This window comes from Schistocerca cancellata, chromosome 5 (assembly GCF_023864275.1).
Source record: "Schistocerca cancellata isolate TAMUIC-IGC-003103 chromosome 5, iqSchCanc2.1, whole genome shotgun sequence".
Taxonomy (NCBI): domain Eukaryota; kingdom Metazoa; phylum Arthropoda; class Insecta; order Orthoptera; family Acrididae; genus Schistocerca; species Schistocerca cancellata.
In genome coordinates this window covers 351,665,815-351,693,228 of record NC_064630.1, presented here as the reverse complement: position 1 = coordinate 351,693,228, position 27,414 = coordinate 351,665,815, and the positions used below count along the sequence as shown (strand labels likewise).

General features: G+C 37.6%; 1 protein-coding gene across 1 annotated transcript in view; it reads right to left on the bottom strand.

The window, feature by feature from the left end:
* Positions 1–27,414, bottom strand: part of LOC126188056 (kalirin) — a 2,181,516-nt gene that overhangs the window by 1,234,257 nt on the left and 919,845 nt on the right. Inside the window, exons 12-16 of the mRNA XM_049929493.1 lie at positions 22,336–22,527; positions 18,291–18,422; positions 16,524–16,613; positions 15,921–15,950; positions 5,019–5,228 (exon numbers count right to left, since the gene is read on the bottom strand). Coding sequence (XP_049785450.1) covers positions 5,019–5,228; positions 15,921–15,950; positions 16,524–16,613; positions 18,291–18,422; positions 22,336–22,527 — 654 coding nt within the window. The remainder of the gene's footprint in view (positions 1–5,018; positions 5,229–15,920; positions 15,951–16,523; positions 16,614–18,290; positions 18,423–22,335; positions 22,528–27,414) is intronic.

Sequence of the window (27,414 nt, the reverse complement as noted above, 5' to 3'; positions counted from 1 at the left end):
GTTCTCCTGGATTCAGACAGCTCTTCTATCTCAATGGTTAGTGAAGCTTGATGTTCCACCAGTTGACGTGTATGTAAATTGAGGCATTGAATCCAGTTGATGGGATTTGTAAAATGACCAAATTTTGGCTAGCTGGCATGCCCCATGAGTGAACTTAGGAAAATGGAAAAAAGATTCCAATGAGATGAGTCCCAAGAACCCAGGTTCAGAGTTTAAAAAATGCCACAGCCAGTAAGCCAGTCCTGATAATTCCATATTTCTCGAAAGAGTTTGTCCTTTAAACTGCTGCATCTCTGCCCATTGTTGCAGCACTATTGTTGCAGGAATATCCAATGCACAGGCATCTGGTGGCTTATGTGCCACCAGCCTTATCTGACTTCGAAAGCAAGTATTCTTTTCATGAGTGGGACACAGTAGCAGTTCTTCCTGCCCTGGAAAAGTTCCGGGTAGTTGGGTACTTGGTAGATCACGGAATATCAGGTTTACTGCCAGATGGGCCATTACCATTGCAACTTTCTATTTAAGATACGGCTTGTCAGAGTTCATAGAGTACTGTGACGGATACCTTGAGCTGTATGTCTGAGGGAGAGGACCAATACCAGATTAGCGAATATCTTTGGAACTTCTGGACAATTGGTTCAACTTTACATTGTAGAACTTGCTCCTCTTGCAATTATAAAAGGATGTGAGAATATTTCAAGATGAGGATCCCACGTTTAAGATAATTAAGGATAAGTTGAGAGTGGGTAAACATATGGCATGGTGTCAGGATAGCCATTAAGGCCAAGATGGTAAGATTATGGTGCCCTCAATTAGATTTCCATTATATTTACAGATTATTTTGAGTACCTGGTGCATGGTCATTTGTGTGTGTTGAAAACCATGATAAATATCAGAGAAAATTTGTTCTGCAAGGGGATGTACAAAGACATTACAATGTTGGTCCAGAAATATAAGCTTTGTGGGATGAGTAAGCCTGCAATGAATAATCACCAAGGTTTACTGGCATCCACTATAGCACAATCCCCAATTGAGAAGATTTACATTAATTTGATGATCTGTTCCTGGGTTTTAAACACCGTTTCCAATAACACTGGTTTGTGTTGCTGCGTTTATGCATTTTTGTCGGTTAGTACCCGCATGAGAGAGTATTGCAAGGGGTACTACTCATTACTTGCGGTCCACATTTAGTATGGTTGCCCCCCTCCCCAACCTCCCCCCCCAATCTGCCCCCACCCCCAGTATCTGGTTTCTGTTAATGCCACTGCCTTGAACTCCAAAATGTTCCACAAGGTTTTTCGTGGGATGGGTACAGCACATGCAACTACCACACCATATTATTCTAGCTTACTGCCACTGTGATCATTCTCTCTAGATTCAAACCTTGAATTGGCAAGCCTTTGCTTTTAATACCTGGTACATAAGGGCTATAAGCAAATTCCAGTTGCCCTCATGCTTACTTTTAAGCTCAATTGTCCCTGGGTCAACCTATGGAATATTAACAATCTCCTTATGCACAGGGTTCATCAGTACAAATCCAGGCGAATTTGAGATCTATCCATACTATTTAAGCAGAGAAGGTACAATACTGGGAGATGATCAACCTCCTTCAAGCTCAGATATAGGGTTTGAATTCACAACTTTGGTCTTGCTCACAGTGCTGCTGACAGGGTTGCAAGCAAATTGCTGCAACAGTTTTAAGGGTGCTGCAGAGATCATAAAATTTCTTTCCCATCCTGGTATGGGATCCCAAAACTCTGGGGGTATTAAGGGCCTCTGTGTCTCAGACTATGGTCTATTTGGAACAGTAAATGTTTACTGTTTTCATCAATTTTATTTTAAAGTTTATATTAATATCAAAATTAATCAGAAAAGGCATTTTGATTGCCTGGATTTTTTGATATATACTGTTTTTATTTAACATTGTGTAAATTTTGTTGTGTCATCATACTTTAAGAGTTTTTCGGTGGGGAGGATGTGCAATTATGCTCCTCTAATCAGGCAGCACTTGCTACATGGGAAGAGGCCAGTCCCTGTTCCTTGCGTAGTGGACAGCAGTACACTGGCGAGAGAGGGAGTGTTTTTCTGACTTGAACAGCAACAACATGGCAGAAATTAGCTGTCTCAGTCTGGGCTGAGATATCAGCCGCGTGCAGGAGATGACTGGGCTGCGCTGTGAGTCTCCATGTTAACAGGCACACGGAATGCATGCGAGCACTTCCTGGCCCAGGTATTGTATTTGATCCATCACATGAATTGCTGTGGTAATTGTATTGGGAAACTTATGCTAGCTGTCAACAGCACAGTGTTGCTATAAATGTTTTTTTACTTCTTTCTGTATCTTAGATTGTCATGTTCTTTCAAGGTCCTTTCTGGTACCACTTAATTTTGTTATTGCCTCATTCGTTGCTGATTATAAAATTTATTATAATATATAATTTATAAAATATAGCAAACATTACCATCTACTGCAAGGTAGTTCCAATATGAGTTACCAGTTTTAATCATGAAAGTTTTAAATTGTTCGTTTTTCTAAACTGCTGAAGTTCTGGCTGTGAGGTGTTTCTTGTAAATAAAATTGCCCAATGGGAAACCAAATGGGCTTTGTCACAACCAAATCCAGCTTACTACTCCCTATCATAACTGGTTCGCCTGTTAAATATCATTGGTAACCCTATAGTCCTGTAGCAATCATTTATAGTAACAATATGAAGTAGTAGTTTTACAATTGTTCTCGTGAATTTGCTTTAAATATTTTTTATTTATAGTCTAATGAAGGTTATTTTCAGAATAACTCTCTTCTAAACATTCATGAAACTCTTGCATTTATTTCCACCTAAACAAACTTGATGAGCCACATAGCAGTTTTACACATTGTGATTGTTGGTCAATTTTTGTACCTGCTGTGCATAAATAACACCAGTTTCACACCAACAGAATTACAAACAGATAAATACAAAACACAAATGGAAAGTGGAAGTTGCATACATTTTTTGTTTACATGTTTCAGAAAGTAGTAGCCAGTAATTACAATGCACTGACATTACATTCATTCCAAAGCACGTAAAACACACGTTCAATGAAAACTTAATTTCTGTTAGAAATTGCATTATGCAATACACAACTGCAATGGTGTATGTTTTTTTAGAGACAATCAGTTTCAGGCTAGGATCAGACCATCATCTGGTCCAAAACGCATCCCAGCTAAGCATTTCTGAGACTGAAATAACAGTTATCAGATGTACATTTTTCTGACACTGATATTAGCTGTATTACAGAACAATTTCCATCTGATAACTGTTATTGCAATTATGCAAGTGCTAGCTGAGATAGTTTTTGGAGCCAATGATGGTCTGATCCTAGACTGAAATCAATCTCTACTAAAATATACCATTACAAATGTGTATTGCATAATGCAATTCTTAACATTCATTAAGGATTTACATCATAATCTCTGGTGGCTTCAGTCGCCTGTGACTGCAGTCGTGTGTGTAAGTTGCGTTTATTTGTTTTATTTATTTATTTATTTATTTATCCATCTTTAAGCATTTACATGCAATCGATGTCATCATGAGTAATGTACAATTTACATATTAAGAAACATAACTATTGTGAGGTATCACACAAAGCTAAAGCATACATTTTCTACATTTGATACATAAAGATGTCCCACATAACTAAAGTGTGCATCTTAAAGAATGTGCATAATAAAAGAATACATTTCATACATTAGGATTTCTCCAAATGTTTAACAGTTAAATGTGGAATTACAGAGACAAAAAAAAAAAAAAAAAAAAAAAAAAAAAAAAAAAAAAAAAAAAAAAAAAAAAAAAAGCTTAGGAAGAAGTACAAACAGAGTTGCAAGTTGTTTCGTAAGTCAGGTCTATTTTTGAAGAGTTTTCAAATTCTTTAACACTGTAAAAAGCTTTGTCTTTCAGCCATTTTTTAGTCTTACTTTTAAATATATTAAGAGAGACACAATGTGCCTGCACAGGTAATGTGTTGAAAAGCCTTATTCCCATGTATTCATAACTGTCTTGTGTTTTCTTGAGTCAAGTTTTTGGTATACCTATCTTAAATGTTTGACGAGTGTTATGATTATGAACGGACTGCCTAAGGTTGTAACTGTTAAAGTTTTCTTTTATGTACAAAAGGTAGCTGTATATAAAAAGAGAAGGGACTGTCATTATCTGTAATTCTTTGAAGTATGACCTACCTATATGTTATTTTTGGTAATCCCAGAGATGCTCCTGATGGCTTTCTTCTGCAAAATAAAAATTTTCCTGGACCATGGAGAATTACCCCATAGAAGAATACCATAGCTGACAGGGCAATGAAAGAATGCATAATAGGAATCAATCAGCAGGCTTTCAGAAACACAGGTGCGTAATTTTTTCAGTAGATAGATAACTCGCAAAAGCTTTCGAGATATGTTGTCTATGTGACTTTTCCAGGTTAATTTCGTATCTAAGTATATGCCAGGAAGTTTGGTAGAAGTGTACTCAATATCAGCATTGGATAAGCCGAAGGATATACTTACAGTCTTTTCATAATTAATAGCTAACTCATTGGCTTCGAACCACATATTAGATAATCTGAGAAAATTTTTACTTTGTTCCTTCAGTTTATTTATGTCCTTCCCTGAATTGATGAAAGTTGTATCATCTGCGTAAAGCACAGATTTTCATGGAATATTGCTGGGCAGGTCATTTATAAATATTATAAACAGTAATGGCGCAAGCACTGATCCTTGCGGAACACCTCTAGTGACATTCAGTAACTGTGACTTTTGACCATTGTAGCTTAGTTTGCTTTCTGTTACTGAGATATGATTTAATGAGGGAGAGTTCCAGATCCCTAATGCCATAACACCATAGTTTTTCCAGCAGTATTGTGTGGTTTATAGAATCAAATGCTTTGCTTAAGTCCATGCATGTGTGTGTGTGTGTGTGTGTGTGTGTGTGTGTGTGTGTGTGTGTGTTTACATAATAATTCAGCATCTACAAATCAAAGCTTACCTGTTTGACATCTTCTTGAAAAAGTCTTAAAGCAAGTCGCTGATGAAGTTTGATTTTCTTCGCATGCCATTTCTGTTCTAGTGTCCGGTGGTGGTTTAGTATTTGATGTATAACTGCTAAGACATGACTTGCTCCCTCAGAATAGTCAGCAGCAGGATTACCTGTATGCCTTCCTGCTGGTTCAAATACTACCTGTCCATCTGATGTAACCTGCAATGATAATTATTCCTCAACATTCATTCTCAGATAACTGAACTTCCAAGAATAATTTTCTTTAGAGTAGTATCTATAAAGATGGTGCAATCAGCAGTGAACACCAATACGCAAAATATGGTATTCTCACAATACTAAGGAAATTAATGATGACTAGCTGGTAAGGAATAAATAAAAATGGTAAAGGCATAAATAAAAAAATGTACACATTAGTAATGGAGAAAACATTAAAATTTGGAAAGCAAAAATAAGAAAAATATAAACCCAAGCAAATCAGGGAAAACTGTTATGGCATGTATATGAAATTTAGCAGCCACAGAAGACAAGGAGGTAAATCAGTCATTACAGACATCTAAAACTGTGGAACTGGAGAAGAATGACACTGAAGCAAATGATCAAATGGCATTATTAGCCATCAGACCCACATCTGGAGTTGTTCAGTCACCTGGTACAAGTCTTTCTACTTGATGCCAATTCAGAGACACATGCACTGATGATGATAAGTTAATATGATTAGGACAACACAACCACCCATTTGTCCAGTGAAGAAAATCTCTGACTTGATTGGGAATTGAACCCAAGACCCAATAATCTAGAAGCAGTGACATTAACCACTGGATCATTAATTGCAAACATGATGACATTAAGAGACAGACAGAAAAACAGACAACAGGACTAAAATGCAAGAGAATATACTGGAGGAAAGCATGGCCACTTGAACAAATTAGAGATAATATTGGAACAGACCATCATCATCATATCCCAATTATTCCAGCTTATTTGATTGATCTGCAAAAGTCTGAGATGGCAGAAACAGCCACACATACATTATACAGTAATGTCCCAAGCTATAAGTTCTTGACTACACCTACATTCAGAAAGAAAACTTCAGTGATTCATGCGGTGAACCAGATGGAAGAACGAGACACATATTTCACCTACATCTATGTCTTGATGGTACTATCAATTTCAATCACACATGACTTGTTCCTGGTGGATGCTTCTAAACAGCATGGAAGGATCAGTGTTATGGATGGATAAAGTATGTGAGCTGAGGGATTTTATTGGGGACAAGTGAGATCTGTTGTCATTTTGAGAGAACTGTCCATCAACACTGAATTAGCTGTAGATTCTGTTGTGAGTCAATGCCACAGACAGGAGATATTTAAGAAAAGAAGTTGTCAAAATGCAGATGCTGCCCATATCTATCACCTCATCCATAGGCCTATCTTCCAAAAATAAACAATTTAAGGAAAAGACATGATAGCAACCCTGATATGAAACGACATTCATATGGAACTGTAGCTCATTACGATATGGAATGCTCTAACAAGAGCAGAAGAGTAGGTTACGTTAATGTGCACAGATGTGGAATTCATAATACAAATCAAAGAGGTGAATGGTAATGTGATGCAGGCTGTGGACAAAGAATGGAGAAAACAGATGGTATCTCTGACGTAACACTATACTCACAAACAACGAGAAGCAGCTAACTCTTGGAAAGGTGGTTGACACTTTATGTTGGGCTTTGTGTCAAAAGCCTCATTTAGAAGTCTTCACTGGAAAGATTCATGGATTTAATTTATATGTGAAAAAACAGATTCAGAGATCTACTGAGCACAGAATAAATTAGGATCAAGAGACTTCTGTACAAATCTGGGACTAAGAGACATCTCTCATAATCCCAGGTTCATGCAGAAATCTCCTGGTCCTGGTTTGTTCTGTGCTCAATAGGTCTCAGAATCTGTGAATCATGATCAAATCATAATTTATAGCTTTTGGGAAAGTAGAAAAAAGGTTTAATAACCATAGTGATGGAGTTATCAACAGTCAGTATGAAAACAAGTTACAGGACACATTTTAGTTCGATAACAAGAGGGAAAGAAAGAATAAGATTAGAGAAAACAAACTTGAATTCTAAAAGAAGTATACACTTAATATAATCTTTGACAGTGCTCTGTCATGCCTCAGTTAAATTATGTGTATATTAAACAGTTTTTGATGTTGCTGAGAATGGTCATACAAGAATTTTTAAATGAACATATGACCATTTGACTGTATTGTTGTTTATATAATTATGACCTAGGTTTCAGTCCATGTCCAAGTGACTGAGTTTATGTCATTAACATATATTGCAGGACATTAAGTTCAAAATGGGGCATAAATTGAGAAAATATTGGCTCTCCACAAAATATCAGATGTAAAATCATCATCTTGTAAAAAGATCAGTAAATAATAGAGGGAGCATATCATATTTAATAAAAACAAGCTTACTTGGTATATAAAAGAGGAACACTTGTCTCTGAGTCGTAATGTTCATCTTTTATAGACCAAGTAAACCTGTTTTTACCCATGTCTTTGAGTTGTAATGTTCATCTTTTATATACCAAGTTAACCTGTTTTCACTAAATATGATGTGGTCCTACTGTTATTTACTGATCTTTTTACAAGATGATGATTTTACATCTGGCATTTCATGGGGAGCCATAATTTTCTTAATTTATGGCTAATTTTGAGCTTGAGGTCCTGCAATATATGTTGATGAGGGAAAACCTCAATCACTTGAAAATGGCATAAAAGGCCAAAGCCTAGTTTGTAATTAAATAAGCAGCAATACAGTCAAATGGTGGTGCATTCACTTGCAGGAAAAAAAAATGTGTACATTAATCTCTGACACCAACTGCTAGCCTACAATTCAACTTATAATCATTCCACCTCTGTGCTTCTGTCTTCTTTACCATCATATTTGCCTCAAAGAGCATTTCTTATTTCTTGAACAACTTACTGTTTGCTTCTCTGTCATTTCTTGCATCACAGATTCACTATATATTATCCTATACATTCCTCAATTGCTTTTTCCCCCTGTAGTCTCTCTCTCTCTCTCTCTTTTCATTCTTCCCTGCTCTCTACAAATTAACTGAGCAGGAAAAGACTAATAAATTATTACAGAATTTTCCTTAATATTCTTCTATTCCATGTTCTCTTTGTGTATATATGGCTTCAGACTCCTACACAATTTCTGTCAACCTCTGAAAACTCATTAATCAGTCCGAACAAATATGATGTAATAGAACAATAGTTATAAGAAGAATTGTAATTGTTATAGGTGTGGCTTTGCTGTTAAGTGTGAGAAAGGAAAGTAGTGCTATTTTTCAGCAAGGGAAAGGAAATGAGTCATTTTTGAACATTTTGTGAAAAAGTTGTGTAATAAAATAAAAGAAGTTCAACTACTGATGTAAATTTTGAGATTAGAAGGTATCTTTGTATAACATTTAGTTTGTTGCTGAAGTCTGTACTTCGAGAAATGTGTGAGAAAATGCGAGTTAAACAATCAAACAATATACTTGTGTATAAAAAGATATGAATAAAGATAAACACAATTACTGATTTCTTTGAAACTATATACAATGATAGGAAACTTTACATCGGCATTATGTTTGCTTATTTCTTGCAATTGTTTCTCCCTTGCTTTCATATGCCTCATATTCTAGTGCAGCAGATACATTACCTACATTTATGTTCTGTTGCTGATTCAAATATGATACCTCACTTGGATGGGAATAACTTCTTACCTATTTTTTCTACAGTTTGTGCATACATGTGCCACATTTCCACATATTGCATAAGTGAAGACAATCTGTGTATCACATAATTTCTGTGCAGCTGGAAAATAGCTTGTGAAACAATATCAAACAAACCAATCTCAAACAGAAAACAAATCACCCACAATGGCACTAAAGCTTATAAATGATAACATTTTTGTTAAATAAATCATCCACAAGGGTAAAATGTCCTGTATGTACTTCAAACTACTCAATTAAGTAACTAAAACTTTCTACTGAAAAATGTTGCTGATATTTACAAATAATTCCAGATCCACTCTCTACTGAAGAATAGTTGAGATATTTACAGATAATTCCAGATCCACAGAAAATGAAAGCACAAATCTACTCAACCCAACACCCCACCACCAATTATCTACACCAGACTCAGAATATTACTTGAAACAATAATGTTCATTTAAGATATTGTTTCTTTGTACTTTGATCAACATAAACATGCACAGCCTTATCTCAAACTGAGGACCTTCCTGCATTGACTTCAGATTCTAAAGACAATCCTATGTAGCAATTTAGAGTTACATCCTGATACTTCTGTTTAAATGGTATAGGATGTAAATCAATAGGGAAATAACTAAATTCACTGCTAGCTAGCTTGCAATGCAAGCCTTATATGATTTTGTATGTATTTGATAATTAAATAAGAAACTATAAGTACAGTCTATATGGAAAACGAAGTGATGATGAAGAATTATTGCTTATGTAGAAAACACCGAACAGCAAATATTAGTCATTATTGTCCCTTGAAAGTCTTGACCACACTACACTGAACACTCTTGGTGGTGAATATTCAATTTAAAATTTTTATGCAACAGCCACTGAACAGTATAATTACATGTATTTAACTGCTTTCAAATCCCGTAAGTAGAAAACATACATAGTAATATTAGGAACAGAGTAAAAATGAACTACATGAGAGCAGAACCGGGGGATGCTCTTCTAGCTTTCTGGTCTGCTATGAATCTATCAGCAGACCTAACCATGACAACACAGACTTTTTTAAAAATATTGTGCATGTTTGCCACTACGATCTGATTGCTCACACAAAAACATTTTATTCACTGTCTACCGTCTGTCAATAGCTTTATATGACAGTTTGCCTAGTAATTGGCCCCTCAACATCAGATATCCCTGGTGTGCCCTCACCCCTATCCCTACCCTCTTTCCAGTACCCCCATCCCTACCCTATTTCCAGTCTCACAACAGCAATTGCTGTCCTAACAACATGCAGCTCTGCACTATGTATAGATGACACAAATAAATTGCAGCACCACCAGTAGCATATGGTAGTTGTTTGTAGCACTACTATGGTGACAAATTATTCCATCTACATGCCAATTACTTTGTATTTTTCCTGGATACTGTTGCTTTTAATGCTATTGTGGAAAATTGTGGATGGAATACAAACAATGTAAAAGTTTACCATAATTTTGCTCACCATATTTGCAAGGAGTTAAGCAGTATAAAGATACATAAATTAGACTGAACTAGTAGTTAAGGTTTCAAGCAATCTCTCTCTCTCTCTCTCACTCACTCACTCACACACACACACACACACACACACACACACACACACACAGGGAGAGAGAGAGCTGTGAATGTTGTACAGTGAGCTTACCCCAATGCAGTCGAGGGAACTCATTTGCAGTACATGATGAAATAGGAGGTGTAAGTTAAGGAAGGGAAGAAGCAGAATAGGAAAATTGGAAATCTGCAAGAGAAGAGTGTGGGTGTGTAATAATAAGATAGATGAAGCAAACTCAGGTGAAATGGTGGGAAGCTTCTGGGAGAATGGGATGGTGTTGGGAGGAGGAGGCGAAGAGAGACTGGAATTGCTTGAGAAGAGGAGCAAATGTAGATAGGGGGCATCCTAGCATTTTAGTTTTTTTCTTTTCTTATACCCTAGGTGAATGATTCTCCATTTTTTGTCTCTATTGTGCCCAAGTCTATTACAAATTATATTTTATGGAATAAATATAACCTTAAAACTCTTTTTATATAACAATGTCTTTGATATAGTTTATTTGGTTATGTTGAATTTTGTGAATGTTGGCAGTGCTTGAGCTTCCAAAACAACAACCAATGATTCTAATTTACACTGCTTCCTCCAGCATCTCCAGTCTGATTCAAACATGGTTAGGAGTCTTCTTAATCCATTAGTATTCTCTAGCAAGTTAGTTCGAAGTTAAAAATGTTTGAGGGCAAAGCAAATCTGTCAAAGACTAACCTGAGGTAACATTCACATTACAAGGGACATGAAATTAACAAAAAGTGTAGTTCTGGAAGTTCAAATAAACTATCAAGCTATTTTGTTAGCTTAAATAGTAAAGAGGAGTATGATAAAAAGCACTGTATGTGAACTTGATTTAGTGTATCATACAGTGAAACATAAGCTAAGTTATTCAAGTCTGGATTATTACATTTGTTTAGTGATCCTGTAGTTGCATCCAAACTTCAATGTAGCTGTACTAAACTGGAAATGATTGTGAAGACTGTCCATGCTCCTAAAAGTGTTAATGTCTTTGTGTTTATTTCAAGGTGTCTAAAAAGGACTTTAATATTTGTTTCACTGACAGCCAATGTGTCAAGCAAAAGCAATTGAAAAGTGTTCTCAGTCTGCATCTGGTACTTTGACGCTTTAAAGGGAGGGCAGAATAAACTTTTGGATTTAATTGAAAATGCTAGAGAAATATCTGTAGCTACTACCAAATTGGTACTGCGGAGCTTAGAAAAACATAATTTGTCATACATAAGAGTAAGTGCTGTGACACAATAAACAGATGTTCAACAGATTAGTCAAGGCAGAACTCCATGCAACAGTCAGTTATGAAAGCATGTCCTGTTCATAATTTTTTAAATTTCAAAAGAGTGTTATTCATTTATTAAAAATGACAGAAGTTCAGTGAAATACAATGAGAATCAATCTGAATCTGATTGACTGGCCCTTGAAAATGATAAATATGTATTTTTGAGTTCTTTGGATGCGTACTTCCATGCTATTAATATTTTGTGCACTCTATCAACATTTTCTAGACAACCTCAAAAACACCTTCGGGCCACGATTTTATGTTAAAAGGACCACACATTTGTACAGATCAGGCTGTGATCTTCTCAATGCACGAGTCGTCTATTGCTTGAAACCTGGACTCATTATCCGTAAAAAAGAACGTACAGATGTCTTGCTAGCTGTCTGTTGACTGGTTCTGCTTTCTGTTGTCAATTTATAGAATTATTTCAAAAGAAACATCAGTGAAAGTAATAGCCACTGTCATGAATTGCTGAGCCAGTATGGTCACAATGACACAATTTCCTAAGTGTACTCATTAGGTTTTGTTGTTTACTGTAATTTTGCTCAAGATACATCATGTTTGTTGAGTGAACAAGAAATTTTGGAGGCTCCAGAGGAAGAAACGGCTCAATAACTTACCTCAAACTTTTTTTCTTGGGAGGATAATTATACTTTCTGTCATAATTATTTTAAAATTTGTACATTATCAAAGAACTGAAGTAAATATAGAAAATAAATCTTGAAGCTAAGTCTTTTTTTAATATGTATTACTCTTGAAGGTAAATCAATTACATATATGTCAGTGATGACTCAAATAATGGCATAAATGGGCAGTTTCCTACGCCCAATACTCTTCGAAGTGGCCGGTCTCCAAGTGTTAAATACATGGAAGGGCTATATAATGTTTTGTGTGATGTAATGTATGTGTATATTTTAGGTTTGTAAATGTTGTTAGAAATAAATAAAGAGTTGTCACTCCCTTTTTTGTTTTATGATATCTGGCAACCATAAAAGATGCTTAACTCCTTGTCTAGGTCAGGCTCATCTCATAGATGATACCTTCACGGTGTTGACCCAGACCCAAGGCATCCTATCCTCATAGCATTATAGTCTTGTAACTATTTTTCCTAAATGTATGAGAACTGTTCCTTTCAGCCGGCCAGAGTGGCCGAGCGGTTAAAGGCGCTACAGTCTGGAACCGCACGACCGCTATGGTTGCAGGTTCGAATCCTGCCTCGGGCATGGATGTGTGTGATGTCCTTAGGTTAGTTAGGTTTAAGTAGTTCTAAGTTCTAGGGGACTTATGACCACAGCAGTTGAGTCCCATAGTGCTCAGAGCCATTTTTTTTGTTCCTTTCAGCCCAGCAAGCACCCTACCTGGGTATCGACTTCCAACTACATGATGGCTCCATAATATCCTACATGCACATAAAATCAACAAACAGTACCTCCACTTTTATATCTGTTATCCTTTTTACACCAAAAAGCAGGGCTTAGCTACCTGTAAATGCTGTATCTGGACTGAGAAGCAATCCCTTGCCCATTATGCTAAAGGTGTTATTAACTGATTAGAAGGGAAGCCTCATACAGAAATGTGATAAATACACAGAGAGACAGATGGGCTGGCCAGTTCCCACCTTGGCTCAGTACTGTCAGAAGTTACACAAAATCAATGAATATAAATAAAACTTAGCTTTTGGAAATGAGTTCCCTCATCAGGGAGGAGAGAGGATGGAGGAATAAACCGGGAAAGAAGGGAAGAAATGGATACAAGTCACTCACAACCTAGCTTATAAGGGAAAGGTGAGCAAAGATGAAGTGAAAGGTGTCTTCATGCACACACACACAAACACAAGCGCACACACACACACACACACACACACACACACACACACACACACACACACAGGTGAGGGGAAGTGTGTAAACATAAATAAATGAGCAGATAACCAAAGAGGTAACAGATGCAGAGGTTAATGCAGGTTGAGGCAGGGGACTGGTGGGATGAAAGGATGTATCGGAGTGCAAGTTCCCATCTGTGCAGTTCTGAGGGACTGGTGTTGGGTGGGTGGATCCAAATGGCTTCGTATCATGTAGAAGTTGTCTAGATCCCCAAAGATATGCTGGAGAGCATACTCCGTCATTGGTTATTGGGCATACCCCAGGTGGACAGTTTGTCTGTGCCCTTTTATGTGCTCAGGCAGTTTGGTAGTTGTCATATCAATGTAGAAAACTGTACAGTGAACCTGATAAGTGATGGACATGTGGCCCTCCCTTCAATGGTATACATTTTGCCAGTGGCAGGACTGGAGTAGGTGGTTGTGGGAGGATGCAAGGGAACCAAACCTGCTGCAATACCTGCCGCATGCAGACAAGCAATGCCCTCCAGACACTGGCCACTAACAAATCTGTGGCATGCTCCTAATACTTCAACCACATAACTGTTGCTGTTGTTATCGCCATCTTCAGTCTGAAGATAGGTTAAAGCAACTCTCCACAACTGTCTATCCTGTGCAAGTCTCTTCATCTCTGCATTACTGTTTCAACCTACATCCAATTCAACCTGCTTACTATAGTCAAGCCTCAAACTATCTCTACAATTTTTAGTCCCCACACTTCCCTCCATTTAAAAGTTGTTGCTCAGGATGACTGATATCATTCATTCACTTCTTTTATCAAGTTGTGCCATAAATTTCTACCCTCCCTGATGCACCCCAATTAATCAAATGCAAATGAACAGGTCCTCCGTATTTCAAATATTATCCCAGACCAGAACAGTTTAGCATCTTCCTCTGACATGGCTTTGCCTAACTTTCACTCTCCTTTCTCAGAGTAGTATTTAATCATCTACCAAGACTACTAAATATCCTGGTCCACTCTTAAGGTACACCTACTTACAGCATTTTGTCACATGGGTTACATCTGTTAGAGACACTGGTGCAGGACCCGTCCTATGCACTTATCCACTAAATCCTGTTTCAGTTCTTTCACCTGCATATCCTGCCCCCTCAAGCACACGGCCACCTGTGGAAGTTGTCATATCATATACTAACTAAGCCACAATATCTACTCATCCTTTAATGTGGGCATGAGTACCAACAAGCTGCCCACCCACACTGATGGTCACCATCAAATTGTGGCCAAGATCAACTTTCATAACCAGTGACAGAGAATGCCATTGAACACTATAACTCAGACTTGTTATTGTGCCTGTCAGCTACACAATGTCTCAGCTGCCATGACTTACATGTAGTTGACATACACAATCATCAATAACAAAACACATTGCTTTGTATGTGGTACTACTTTACCAATCATTAATTTTTATCTTATGAATATAACATCTACTGAAAATGGCATTACATGTCATGAAAGATAATTGTGTATTACAATTCACCACACAGAGAAGGAGATGAGTCACAGACAGGCATAATGAAAGAGCCTGCTAAAATATTTACTCATAAGCTTTTTTCAGACAAATTCCTTCTTCTGAAGTAGAACTCACGAGCATTCACACAAGCACAACTCATACACACATGGTCACTTCTCTGTCTCTGCGGCCAGTACCCGGAGACAATGGTCAATTGCGTGAAAGTTGTGCTTTTGTGTGTGTGTGTGTGGGGGGGGGTTCTACTTTGGAAAAAGGACTTCTTCCAAAAACTTATGACTAAATACTTTAGCAATCTTTTTCACTGTGCCTGGCTGCAACTCAGTGCCTTGTCTATGTGGTATGTGGCAATCTATCCTGTCCATAATATTGTTGTTATACCTTCCTGGACTTTCCATTGTTTGATTGTGCATTATAATTCTCTGGCAAGAACTTTAACCTTATACTGTACTCCACCATGTCTTTCAAAATTATTGTAATTGCTTGTCCTACACAGACTATAACATTCTCTTTTGTTTTCTCCCTACTCCAGCCTCTCACAGTATACTTTTTCACACAACAAAAATCCACAATAAGATTGATAGATGCACAGACACTGTCACAAAATATGCATATAATGCATACATCTGTAAGTATACCATTTTAAAATAAGAGTGATGTGTAGACAAAATAAATGTTTTGCACACATTTGTAATATAATCTACAACACACACAGACAGAAACTCTGATTTCGTCAGTAAATTGTCAAAAACTATGTGTCACAGTCTACTGACAGTTTTCTACCACAGTATAAAACAGCAAGCAAAACAAGAAACTAGTGCAACAGAAAAATTGTGACTGAATGGATTCTACACTGGTGTACCACACAAATCACAAAAATATTTTTAACTTACTGGATGCCCCTTCTGCTTTCTTCTTGTACTCTTGAATAAAAAATATTTCAAATTACTAAACAAATATTATAAATTTCTAAATATTGAAAAGAATGCTACTAATGTAATCAAGATTATAACACTGGCAGTATAAAGTGTTTGCCATACCTCTACAACAACATTTGACAAATGAAAGTGGTTTAATACCTGTAAAACTTCACAGCTCTTAAAAAAGCATGTGAATTCAAAATGTGGACAAGCCTAAAATCATGCAACAAAACTACTCCGTTCCATATTTAAAATGTACAACCTAACAGTACAGCTCACTGACCACTTAAAAATATAAAATGGTACTGAAAAAGGCTTGGGAGATCAATAATAACCATAAAAATTTATTTATAAATCATAGTTTGAGAGGAGAAAAAGTAAGAATGTGTACTTCTGCAAAAACTATTTTTCTAATTACAAAAAGCTAGCAAGAACAAATAGCATTTTCCCTGATTGCCATAAAGTTTTACAGTTGAAAAAACTGCAAAAAACTATGGTAGCTATGTTACTCATATATACTATAAATATACTATCATGACCAAGAAATGAAGAAAAGTGAAAGAAAAAGTTGCCTACATGTTTCCGAGCTGATTCCATTCCAGGTTGGTTACAGATCTGAACCAGGTGGTCGAGCTGATATAGCAGTTTTTTGCTAGTGCTATGAACCTGTGAAGGACCCAATAACCAACACCTTATTAGTATAACTTGCTTATTCATTCGCAGACACACACCTCCCACTAAACAGGCAATCAAAATTCACTACCCTCTTGCAATCACTGTACTTCATATTGTTAAGCAGCCATTGTATTTTATTTTTTAGAGAGAAATTTGCTTCCAATAAAAGCAAAAAATTGTTATTCATTTCAGTTGCATGGCTAACTCTGCAATACATTTAACCAAAAAGCTTGGAATATATTCAAGAGAGATGAATAATAGTTGAAGTAACAGTTGTTGCAAAAGGTTAGGAGATATGCAATCTAACCCATACATCTCCAATCCCGATCAAGCACCAAATGAAACTGGAAGAGAACAGAAAGAGAGAGACACTAATGTGAAATGAATGTATGGCATACATTGTTGTCGGAAACACATTCTCTGGCAGTGAGTGTTGAGGGGAAACAGTGGCAGACTTGAACCAAGATGTCAAGTCCATTCAGAAGGGCCTGGTATGAATTATACACCTGAAAATGAAAATAATAACATGAAAAAGAATGGTAAATGTGGAAGGAAATGGTATAGTGTTCCAGCAAACACTGGGAGATTCTATGCTCCTCAGTGTGTAGAACCCAACAGTATACCTTACATGTATGTGTCTATAGGATGTGCAATGCTACTTATTACCATTTGCTGCGTGTTAAAGGAGTGCTGTTCAATGTAACTCTGTGAGGCTTTGAAAGTTATCATGGAATTACACAGCAATACTTCGTAAGTATAAAGGCAATAATTTTTCTCATAAATAACTGCTTTCACACAAATTTCCCATTGCTTAATTTTTGTTTTCTAGTTCATTCATCTACGAATGGGAACCTCTTTGTATAATTTACTGTATTATCTTAAATAAACATTTATCCTTACTGAAAAACCCTTTTTCCAAATATAATTTCTTTCAAAGAAGTGCAAATAGTAAATACTTTACAATAAAATTTAAAGTTCCAGCCAACAAGCATAGTAAGAACACAAAATTTTTAATAGCTGAGCCTCTTTTTGAGCAAAAATGTAATTATTTTTGAAATTATTACTTGCAAAGCTCTCACTTTGCCACTACCAAATTTATATAACATAAATAATGATTCTATGAATAATACATTAACACATTTACTACATAAAACAAATGCTAATGAGCATAAATCTCAATTTCAAAAAATGATATCTACATAAAGATCATTCGGTGCAAATACAAGCAGAAGCACCATTCTCTTAGGGAAAGAAGGACAGCAAAATCAAGTGCACAGGAATGACAAATAATTGTGCTAGTACTGAAACTTTGACCTACAATATGCAAATAAATAAGACATTATGACAGTTGCCCTAGGAACTCTAGTTAAAAAATAAAAATAACATTTATAAAGGAAGAATTATCTGCTTGCCTGCGATAATTTTCCATCTGGAACCAAGCAGTCCTACAAGTACATACAAATACCAACTAATTAAGAGTGGGAATAACTGAAATGTAATAAATATGTACATTGCATAAGTTCATATTCACAAGAAGCTGATGAATACAATAAAAATTGACTGCATATGAATGTTTTGATTTAAGTAATATATCATTTTATTCTGTAAATGACTATGTTCTGATAAAAATGCAGATTAAACTTAAGATTACATTAGAAACAATATTACCTCTGTATATGCCTGGCACATAGATTCATAGAGACTTTGGTGTTGATGTATTGCTGTCTCTAAAACTATTATTTCACTTGGTATTGTCATGTTTTCACAGGCCTGATTCCAATTCGATACATTTTCAACATACTGAAACGGAAGCATAAACTGCATAAAAACAAAATTTTGAAATATTTCAATAGTGAGTACAATAGGAAGAAAATAATAAAAAATAAAGCTTCCAGTTGCATATTTAATATTAGAAACCGTAGCATCAGACCAGTGAACTAAAACTGATCATTGTCATTACAGATCATTTTCAGCACAGAACTAATATTTTGGCACTTTGTAAAACACCTGGAATACTGCTGAAATGTTGAAGAGTAAGTTCATTTCTTCTGTACTTGGGTACAATGAGCCAAAAATTATTCATAAGAAACAGAAACAGAGGATGACATCTATGATGCCCCACAACCCAAAATAAATAAGTAAATAAATAAATGAATAAAACCCAAAACAGAAATAAAAACATTCTGGAATGTATTAAGAATAAGCAGAACCTAAAGGAATCATGTGAATGTTACACTCTGCTGAATGGCATTGGAAAGTAAATGGCTGCAGCAATATTACTATGCTACTTTAGCGAAAACAGGTTTTTTTGAGAAACATAACTGTAGCAGCATTGTAAGGATTATAACTTATATACAGCAATCAGCCACAAGTATGGTATAAGAAGGTTCTAAGAGCAACCTGACAAAGGATTTTTAAAAATCATTTAATATTTCACAGCCTGATGCTCTGAAAAAATGCCTTTCATCTAACACTTGGGAGACCAAGCTTGAACATAGCTTGGACCACAACTTTCTGTTAAAAAGACCACAGCTGACATAGGTCAGCCATAATTTTCTTGATGTATGAGCCACCTGTCACTCAAAAACTGGATTCATTTCATATGAGAACAATATATGGACATCTCTCAACCTGCCCCTTGACTGGTGCTGCCTTCTGTTATCAACTTATAGAATTATTTCAAAAGAAACATTAGAGAATGTAAAAGCTGCTGTTGTGTATGACTCGGCCAATATGAACGCACTGACAAATTTCATGCATATAGTCATTAGTTTTTACAGTTTGCTGTAATTCTGCTACAGATACGTCACACTTGTTGACTGAGTAAGATATCAGGGAAACTCAAGAGGAAGAAATTGCTAAATAACACACCTCCACACACTTTTTTCTTGGGGGACAATTACATTTCCTTTCATATTATTTTAAAATCTGTAATCCATCAAAGAACTAAATTCAATATGAAAAATAAATCTTTAATCTTGGTCCTATTTTTGTATGTATTACACCTGAAGATACATAAATTACATACGTGCCAATATTACTATAAATAATGGCATAAATGGCCAGTTTCCTATGTAAAATATTTTTCTAAGTGACAGGTCTCCCCAATGTTAAGCTACATCTTGTTACTGTGAGATTTTTCCCAAAGCCAGAGAAGACAGACATGTGCACTCTACAAGTGCTGTGCTTTGCTTGAAAGTGATGTCTTGTTTAAAGACTGACTGCCTACTATCAAGTTCCTGAGGACCTGGGACACTTGAGTGGAGGGGCTTACAGGCCTTCCCATTACAAAGAAAAGAACCTGTTGTTAGGCTCCAGCCTTCTTAGCAATTTAGGAATACACACAATCACCTGGACACTCTCAAACACATTTTTCAAGGTAATCCAGTGTGTAAGCCAGTATAACAGTGTGAGCTAAGGTAAGAACTCTTCATGACTGTACTACCTGCCGCAATCTGCTGATGCAGCATTACACCACACTCCCCTCCTTGGAGCTGCATCATGATTGTGTGGTCAATAATCAATGAAGGTACCACAACTTGAGACACTTTTGGTGTTGTACGGCAAGTGGCTTATGTGACACCAGTGGTGGCCACTTGACAACAAAAGACCCTGGTGCATACAAATACTGGCCATTCAGCCACAAAACTGAATGTACGAGGGTCAAACTGAGGTCCTCCCAGCCTCCGAGCCATTGGTTGTCTGCCAACACCAGATGTCACTAGCTACACAATGAGGTCAGGATTTGCACCCCACATGCCTGCATTTCTATCACTCACCATGACTGCATAGGTTCCCATCTCACTTTCCCAGCAGCATAGCATGGCCACATTGTCATGCCAACATCTGGCACAGACTGCACCACCAGTGGCCTGGAATGCTTTCAACATAAGGTCACTCAGCTTCCGAGCTGAGTCACACGAAGGACATGCAGGTGACTTTGTGATTACATATCACACATTGTGGACCGTGGGTTCGATGCCCATCACCCTGCACCCACCAGAGGTGGTCACTAGTCTACTACTATAGGTAGTTGAGAAATAAATAACGGTTTCATCTGTCTTCAAGCTGACTATGACTTTTCCTGTCCAACTAACTCCAACAACCATATAAGCACCAAAAGTTTTTTTTTATTCATGATTTATACATAATAATAAATGTAAATTCTATTAGACCCTTTTCTTGTTTTAACAACTCTTAATTACTACAGTTTTGTGCACAATGTAGGGCCATTTCAATGCATTTCTCTTTTAATACTGCATTTTTTACATTTTGGGGCACCATTCTATTTTCATTTTACTACTGAATTTACAACAAAATGAAACTGGTACTGGTTAAATGTGAATAAACTTTTTATACCATACTTGCTGCTGGTTGCTGAATTTAAGATATAGCCCTTATGATGTTCCCTTGCATATATCATGTCCCAAAAATGGCAAACCATGATCACCACCACAATAGTGCAATAAATGAAACTGCTGAGAGACTCAATAAACTGTGAACAATAAGAGAATCTAAAGATAATATTTAAGACCATGAAATATGGTATGCAAAACATAGTACCTACTTACTGTAGAAAGATAACTACCATTTTTATAGTCACATTTGATCTAATCACAATAAAGTTTGCTTTTCATATGAATGAATTAGCATTACTGTGCTATTACCCAAAGTCATTAAGTCATTGTCAATGGGATGTTAAACCCAATCATCCTTCCTTCCTTCCTTCCAGCATGGCCATTGAAATTGTACAACAATTCCCTTGCAGTAACATCTTATAGTATATGATGACACTGGGCTTACTATTTTCCAATAAAAAGAAGCTTGAAACTCATTTCATCACAACATTATCAAGATGGATGAAGAATTTTGGCTTAGCAAAGTGTGGCCCATGGCTCGGAAAATCCTGAAGGCCAAATGTTTTCCATTTTTATCATTCCATTAGTTACATTCTGTCCCACAGTCAAAACAGTAGTAGCATGCTACTTTTCCCCCATTCTAGCAACACTGCACAAGAATGTTACGCAGAAGTGTTAGGAGCATAAGGATGATGATACAGTGTTTCTGAATTCTGATTACACATTTTAAGAATTTGTAGTGGGGCCCAAGCTGATATAATTTATAACAGAAATTTGTATGAAACATGGACAAACATGGGAAACAATGTGTTCTATTCTCCCATTTTTGTTGAGTGAAAGAGTGACAGTAATGAATTATTATATGTTTTATAATTGCATTAGTAAAAATCTGAATAATGCCATAACAATGTCAACTGTTAACAGCCGTATAGTGGAATAGGATGGAAACCATTAGTGGAAGTGGCAGTATTGAGTGTACAGTATTAAATGTGATAGTAAAACATTTACAAAAAGTGGCTTGTCTCATCATCTAAATCTTGCTCACTTGTTTTTTAGTTTGAAAAAAGGGGAAAATAGAAAGTCACTAGAGATGAGCAAAAAGGGATGTTCAGCATTATAAATGTTTAACACATTCTCCACAGTCATGAAATACTTTCAAGCAAATGCACAAGGCCACTGGGTTGCAGTGGTAGGAGCAAGGAGTGACAATGTCTGACATAATTTTCTCTTTTTGTCCCACAACACATCAAATAAACATACCATGTAGAAATACTAACAGAAGCTCTGAATTGTTCTCTATCGCAATGAACCAAGAAGACAAAAAAGTAGAAATTTCATAAGCTCAGTCTTCTTACCTGTTCAGCTTTATGGTGAAACAACACAGAAAGAGCCAAAACAGATGTTCTTTCATCCAAGCCTGCTGCAAACTCCTTCCATGTCCTGTCAAGCCTGCTTGCCACAGTACGAATGTGTTGAGCAGCATAGTGATTACTTTCTATTAGGCGGGAAGCTACAGTTAAAATCCTATTAATATTTACATACACGTTCTGGAAGAAAAATGTAACACTTTTAGTAACATGGTTGTGCATAAAGTTATATACTATTCAAAACATGAAACAATAGGCAGGTGTGTTTAATGAAAGAGTAGTAATGACTCTTTCTGAATTAATGGCTTTAATTGAGATTACAATTAATCAATGTATAACAATAAACACTTAAATTTTATTTACGTGCTGTTAATATATTGTGCATATTTTTGATTACAGTGTCATTTTTAAATTTATATGCATTCCAGATTAGAAACCAGCTTTCTGTTCACCACACTTCATTCATCACGTTTATGAGATAAGAAAAGTAAACTGGAAATCACGGAGCAGTCACAACATTGCCACTATTTCAGTAGATTGGACAGAGTGTACGAGATATATATAAGTGAATGGTGCAGTACAGTGCAATGGAGCTGCCACTAAGCTTCAATTTCATAATTTTAAGAAAAGCATGAGGAATATCAAAGTCCAAATCTTGTACTGCAGCAAAGTGGAAGAAAAGTTAAAGTTGTCATGAGCTAGTGGGAACAGTCCAAACAAGTCTGATGTGAAGTCCAAAACAACACGAAGGATGTACACATCAAACAAATCTACGTATATATCTCTCCCCATACTCAGCACATCTAACATCTAAAATGGATAAGCTGAACACATAACTGTAGATAAAACTTCAAATTACAATACTCTTTTTACCAGTTTTTGGTTTGATGAAATAAAGCCTATATGTTGTCCCAATTTTGGACCAAGTTACCTGTGAAAATCCCATGTAAATTCGTGTAGTAGTTTTGGAAATTGGTGCATCCAAATAGAGGTGGCAGTTCTACAGCTTTATTATTAGTGTACATGTAAACAGCAATGGCCCTGTAACACTCACTTGAGGTACTGCTGAACTGTCAGTTTCATCCAATTACGAACAACATGTTGAATTCTACTTGATAATAACTCTTGAATCCAATCACAAATCTGATCCAGTAATCAGTAAACAGATTTTGTTCAATAAACACCACTGCAGAACTCTTCAAATGCTTTTTAGATAGAAGTCTCTGCATATAGCATCAAACAGGGTGCCATTGTCTGTGGTGCTCAGGATTGTAGGCTCAGAGTGAGCTAAATGTCACAATATCTTCCTTTGTGGAATCAATGTCGATTTTTATAGAAAATATTTGTGTTTGCCGAGAGTGTCAGAATATGACAACAAGAAAGATACTGTGTAGTTCAATAACAGATTGATGTCAGCAATACAGGCCAATAATTATGCACATTTATCCAATACTTTTGTTATCTATTTAAGAAGAATGTGCAACTGTAACCAGTGTTTCTTCTATTCTGATATTTCAACTATGAAATGTTCCCTCATCTTCTGAGCTTTCTGTAACACTGACAGTACAACTCTGCCACTTGCCTTATGAACACATTGTCCATGCGGACATGCTTGTGGCCACAGATTGTAGCACCAGAAGAAATGCCACTGGGGTGACAGAGATGTGCTTTGCCTGTACTGCTCTCTACAACAGGCATCATTGGTGATGAATGCTGATTACAAACAGTAGACGCTATTAACAGCAGCACTGCATCACACTCTGTCAAAGTTGACTGCTGAAAGTGCCAGATTCTGTTCCAGCTGTTTGAACAAGCAGCTGTATCCTGCTATTAGTGCATGTGCGTGTGAGTGTGCCAAGTGTAGAGTCGTTGCGTGTGTGTACTCAAATCGACCACCAATAGTAGCAGTGTGGGCCATCCACTGGAGACAGTCTTTAGGAAGTATGCACACTGCCCCCCCCCCCCCCCCCCCAATGTCAGTGGAGCAGTACTGACTGGCTCTCTCTATGTTCTTCTAGTTTGTACTGTTCACATCAGTTGTTCCGTGTCTTGTTATGTTTGGAGTCACAAGAAGCTTATGTCCATTATTTTTCAGACATTTATGAATAAAGCCATATTTGTGTTACTTGGATATGTTTCATGTATTACTTTGTTACTAAACAATTGGTGCCAAGCTTGGAAAGTTTTCTGCATGTGGAGTCTTTAAATGCAGTGTCATGAGGTTAGTCATAATGGATGCCGTGTTACTGATCCTGACTTCGGTAGTGACCGCTTTGTCAGCTTCAATTAACAGACAAGGTACTGTTCCACTGGTCCATCTAGCCTCTTTTCCCTAGTATGAAGATTCAAAGATTCAGCCAAGGATTGGGAAGCTCATGAGTAAAGACTCAGACAGCATTTTTTGGCTTTCAATGTGACACACTCAATGTTGTGCAAAGTCTACTTCCTCTCATGGATTTTACATGAGTATCAATTACTGTGTCAGCTTGCCCCTTTACAAAACCTTGGCAGCTCTTGCTTTTGATCACATGTCCATTTGTCAAACTACCATTGCAAACGAATGTATGCCATAGTGATGCAAGCTGAATTCTACCAATGCTACAAGAAACCAAACCAGTCATACAGGGCCTGGGCAGCCAAACTTCATGGCGTTAGCCATGTGTCAATTCATTACTGATGCCCATAATGAGTCTTATGCAGACTCCATGGTGCACAATGCAATTATCTGTTTAGCTCCGAACAAGGAAGTGCACCAGAAGTCTTTACTCTGTGAAAACATCCCACTGGCAGAAGTTTTGCAAATAGCACAAACTTTTGAAGTTTCTTGGGTAGCTGGTGGCCAAATTGAAGCATGGGGCGCGATGTGGGAGTAGTGTCACAAGGTGTGCCCACTAGGACAACAGATAGCTTGCATGAGGAAGCAGCAGTGGTGGCAGTGTTCATGAGCGCCCAGCACTAAGCAGACCAGGGACAGTCGAAGCAGCCGCAACTGCCACAGTGCCATGTCAGTGTTCTCTGTTTTCTTCTTGTCCTTTCTGTTGTGCCCATCACAAACTACAAGAACATAGAGAGAGCCAGTCAGCATTGCTCCACATGTATTAAGTGTGAGTCACTGGTAGATGGCACGTTACAGACAGTTTTGTGTGCACATTTCCTACAGGTGGTCTCTAATGGCTAGCCAATGGTGATACTGTTGGCGGTTGATTTGAGTACAGATGTACAATAATACTACACTTGGTGCACTCAACTCACATGCATTAGAAGCAGGAAACAGCACACATCTCCCTCATGTGAAGTGGGCACCCAGGCAATGAAGGAGACACCGGCAGCCTGACAAGACACACAACCATTGGATCCAAGGTCGTGGCAGCCAGTGCCAATAGTGGGGGCAAGACTGTATGCTGGGGAGGCACTGGAACATAGGGCAAGAACACACATGGATGTGGGCATGCCCAAGGGTGGCGGGCTCCAGTGTGAAGAAGCCGGACAAACTCAACCATGGCACATGCAGTGCAGGCCGGAGAAGGTGGAGGAGTGTGCATGGCTGTGGGCCATGGAGCAACTCAGCTGGGCTCAGATCCCCCATTGGCACGAAGCAAGAGGTGCTCAGAAAATGGAGAAGGGTGTCATCCAGCGAAGAATCCACTACAAACTTTTTCAGTTGGAACCTGAAGGTACACACTAGTCATTCCACTTTACCATTTGACTGAGAGTGGAATGGCAGAGCCGTAACGTAACAAATACCATGATGGGAACAAAACAACTGAAAGGTGTGAGAAATGAACTGAGGTCCATTATTGGAAACTAAGGTACATGGCAATCCTTCAATAGAAAAGCCCTCAAAAGTGTATGAATTTCCAATGTGACTCACACCAGAGAGTGTATGGAAACAGCATATGCATCCACGGCCAAGAGCCAACAGGAATTCAAGAAGGGACCATCAAAGTCAACAACAGCTGACATCAGGCAGCTCCCAGGACATATCTGACCCCCTGGCCCACTCCACGACAGCCAAAGGTATTGGCTGTTGTGGAGTGCGCCAGGGGGTCAGATATGTCCTGGGAGCTGCCTGATGTCAGGCACACTGCTCACAAGATGCAAAAATATGGACAACTTTGCCATCAATTACAGGCCAAAAAAAATGTCTTCTAGCTAACAGTTTAGTGTGCTTAACTCCCCAATGGTCCTAGTGAAGAAGTCATAGAACCTCACACTGTAATGTGGTGGGAATGACTACTTTGGGAGAGACGTCTTCTGTGGACAACATCAAAACATCATCAAAGAAGGATAAATAGTTGCGCAAGAGGCCCAAAGCCTGACCTGGCAGTTCATCTAGCAAGCCCCATTGAAGAAACTGAGCCACATGGCAGAGAACTGCGTCGGTGGCACTGGCAGCTGCTATGTGCAAACTTTTAATTGGGAAATGCTAGAACTTTGCCTGATGTTTGGATGTAGGTCAAGAATGGATTTCGTAACTGTAGCGAGACCAGAACAGCACCCAGCTTTGTAAGTGCTGTGTTGCTTTGTCAGGCAAGAGAGTGTGCTGGTTAAACAAGAAAACCAAGTGTTCATGGTCAATAACAAGATGAAACTCAGAGCCATACAAAAAAACATGAAATTTCTGGAGAGCGCAGACTATGGCAAGAGCCTTTTTTTCCAATTGAGAGTAATGGTGCGGGGCTGGAGTGAGATATTTAGAGGCAAAAGCAATAGGTCCTTCAGAGGCGTTGGCATAATGGTGCACTGGGACTGTGCTGAGGCCACAATGTGAGGTGTCAGTCGGCACTATGATATGCTGTTCTGTAGAGAATGTAGCTAAACAAGGGCTGAGAGTAATTTAGATTTCCACAATTAAAAAACATGTCCACAATCTGGGCTCCAGCAAAGAGGTATATTCTTGCATAACAAGGCAAGCAATGAGTAGGCCAATGTGGCTGCTCCTGGCAGGAATTTGTGGTAGAGGCTATCTTCCCTAGGAAAGCCTGAAGCTCGTTCGTGGACAAGGGTCGAGGCGTAGATGTAACAGTGAAGATGTGATCTGGCAGAAGGTGAAACCCATCCCACAAG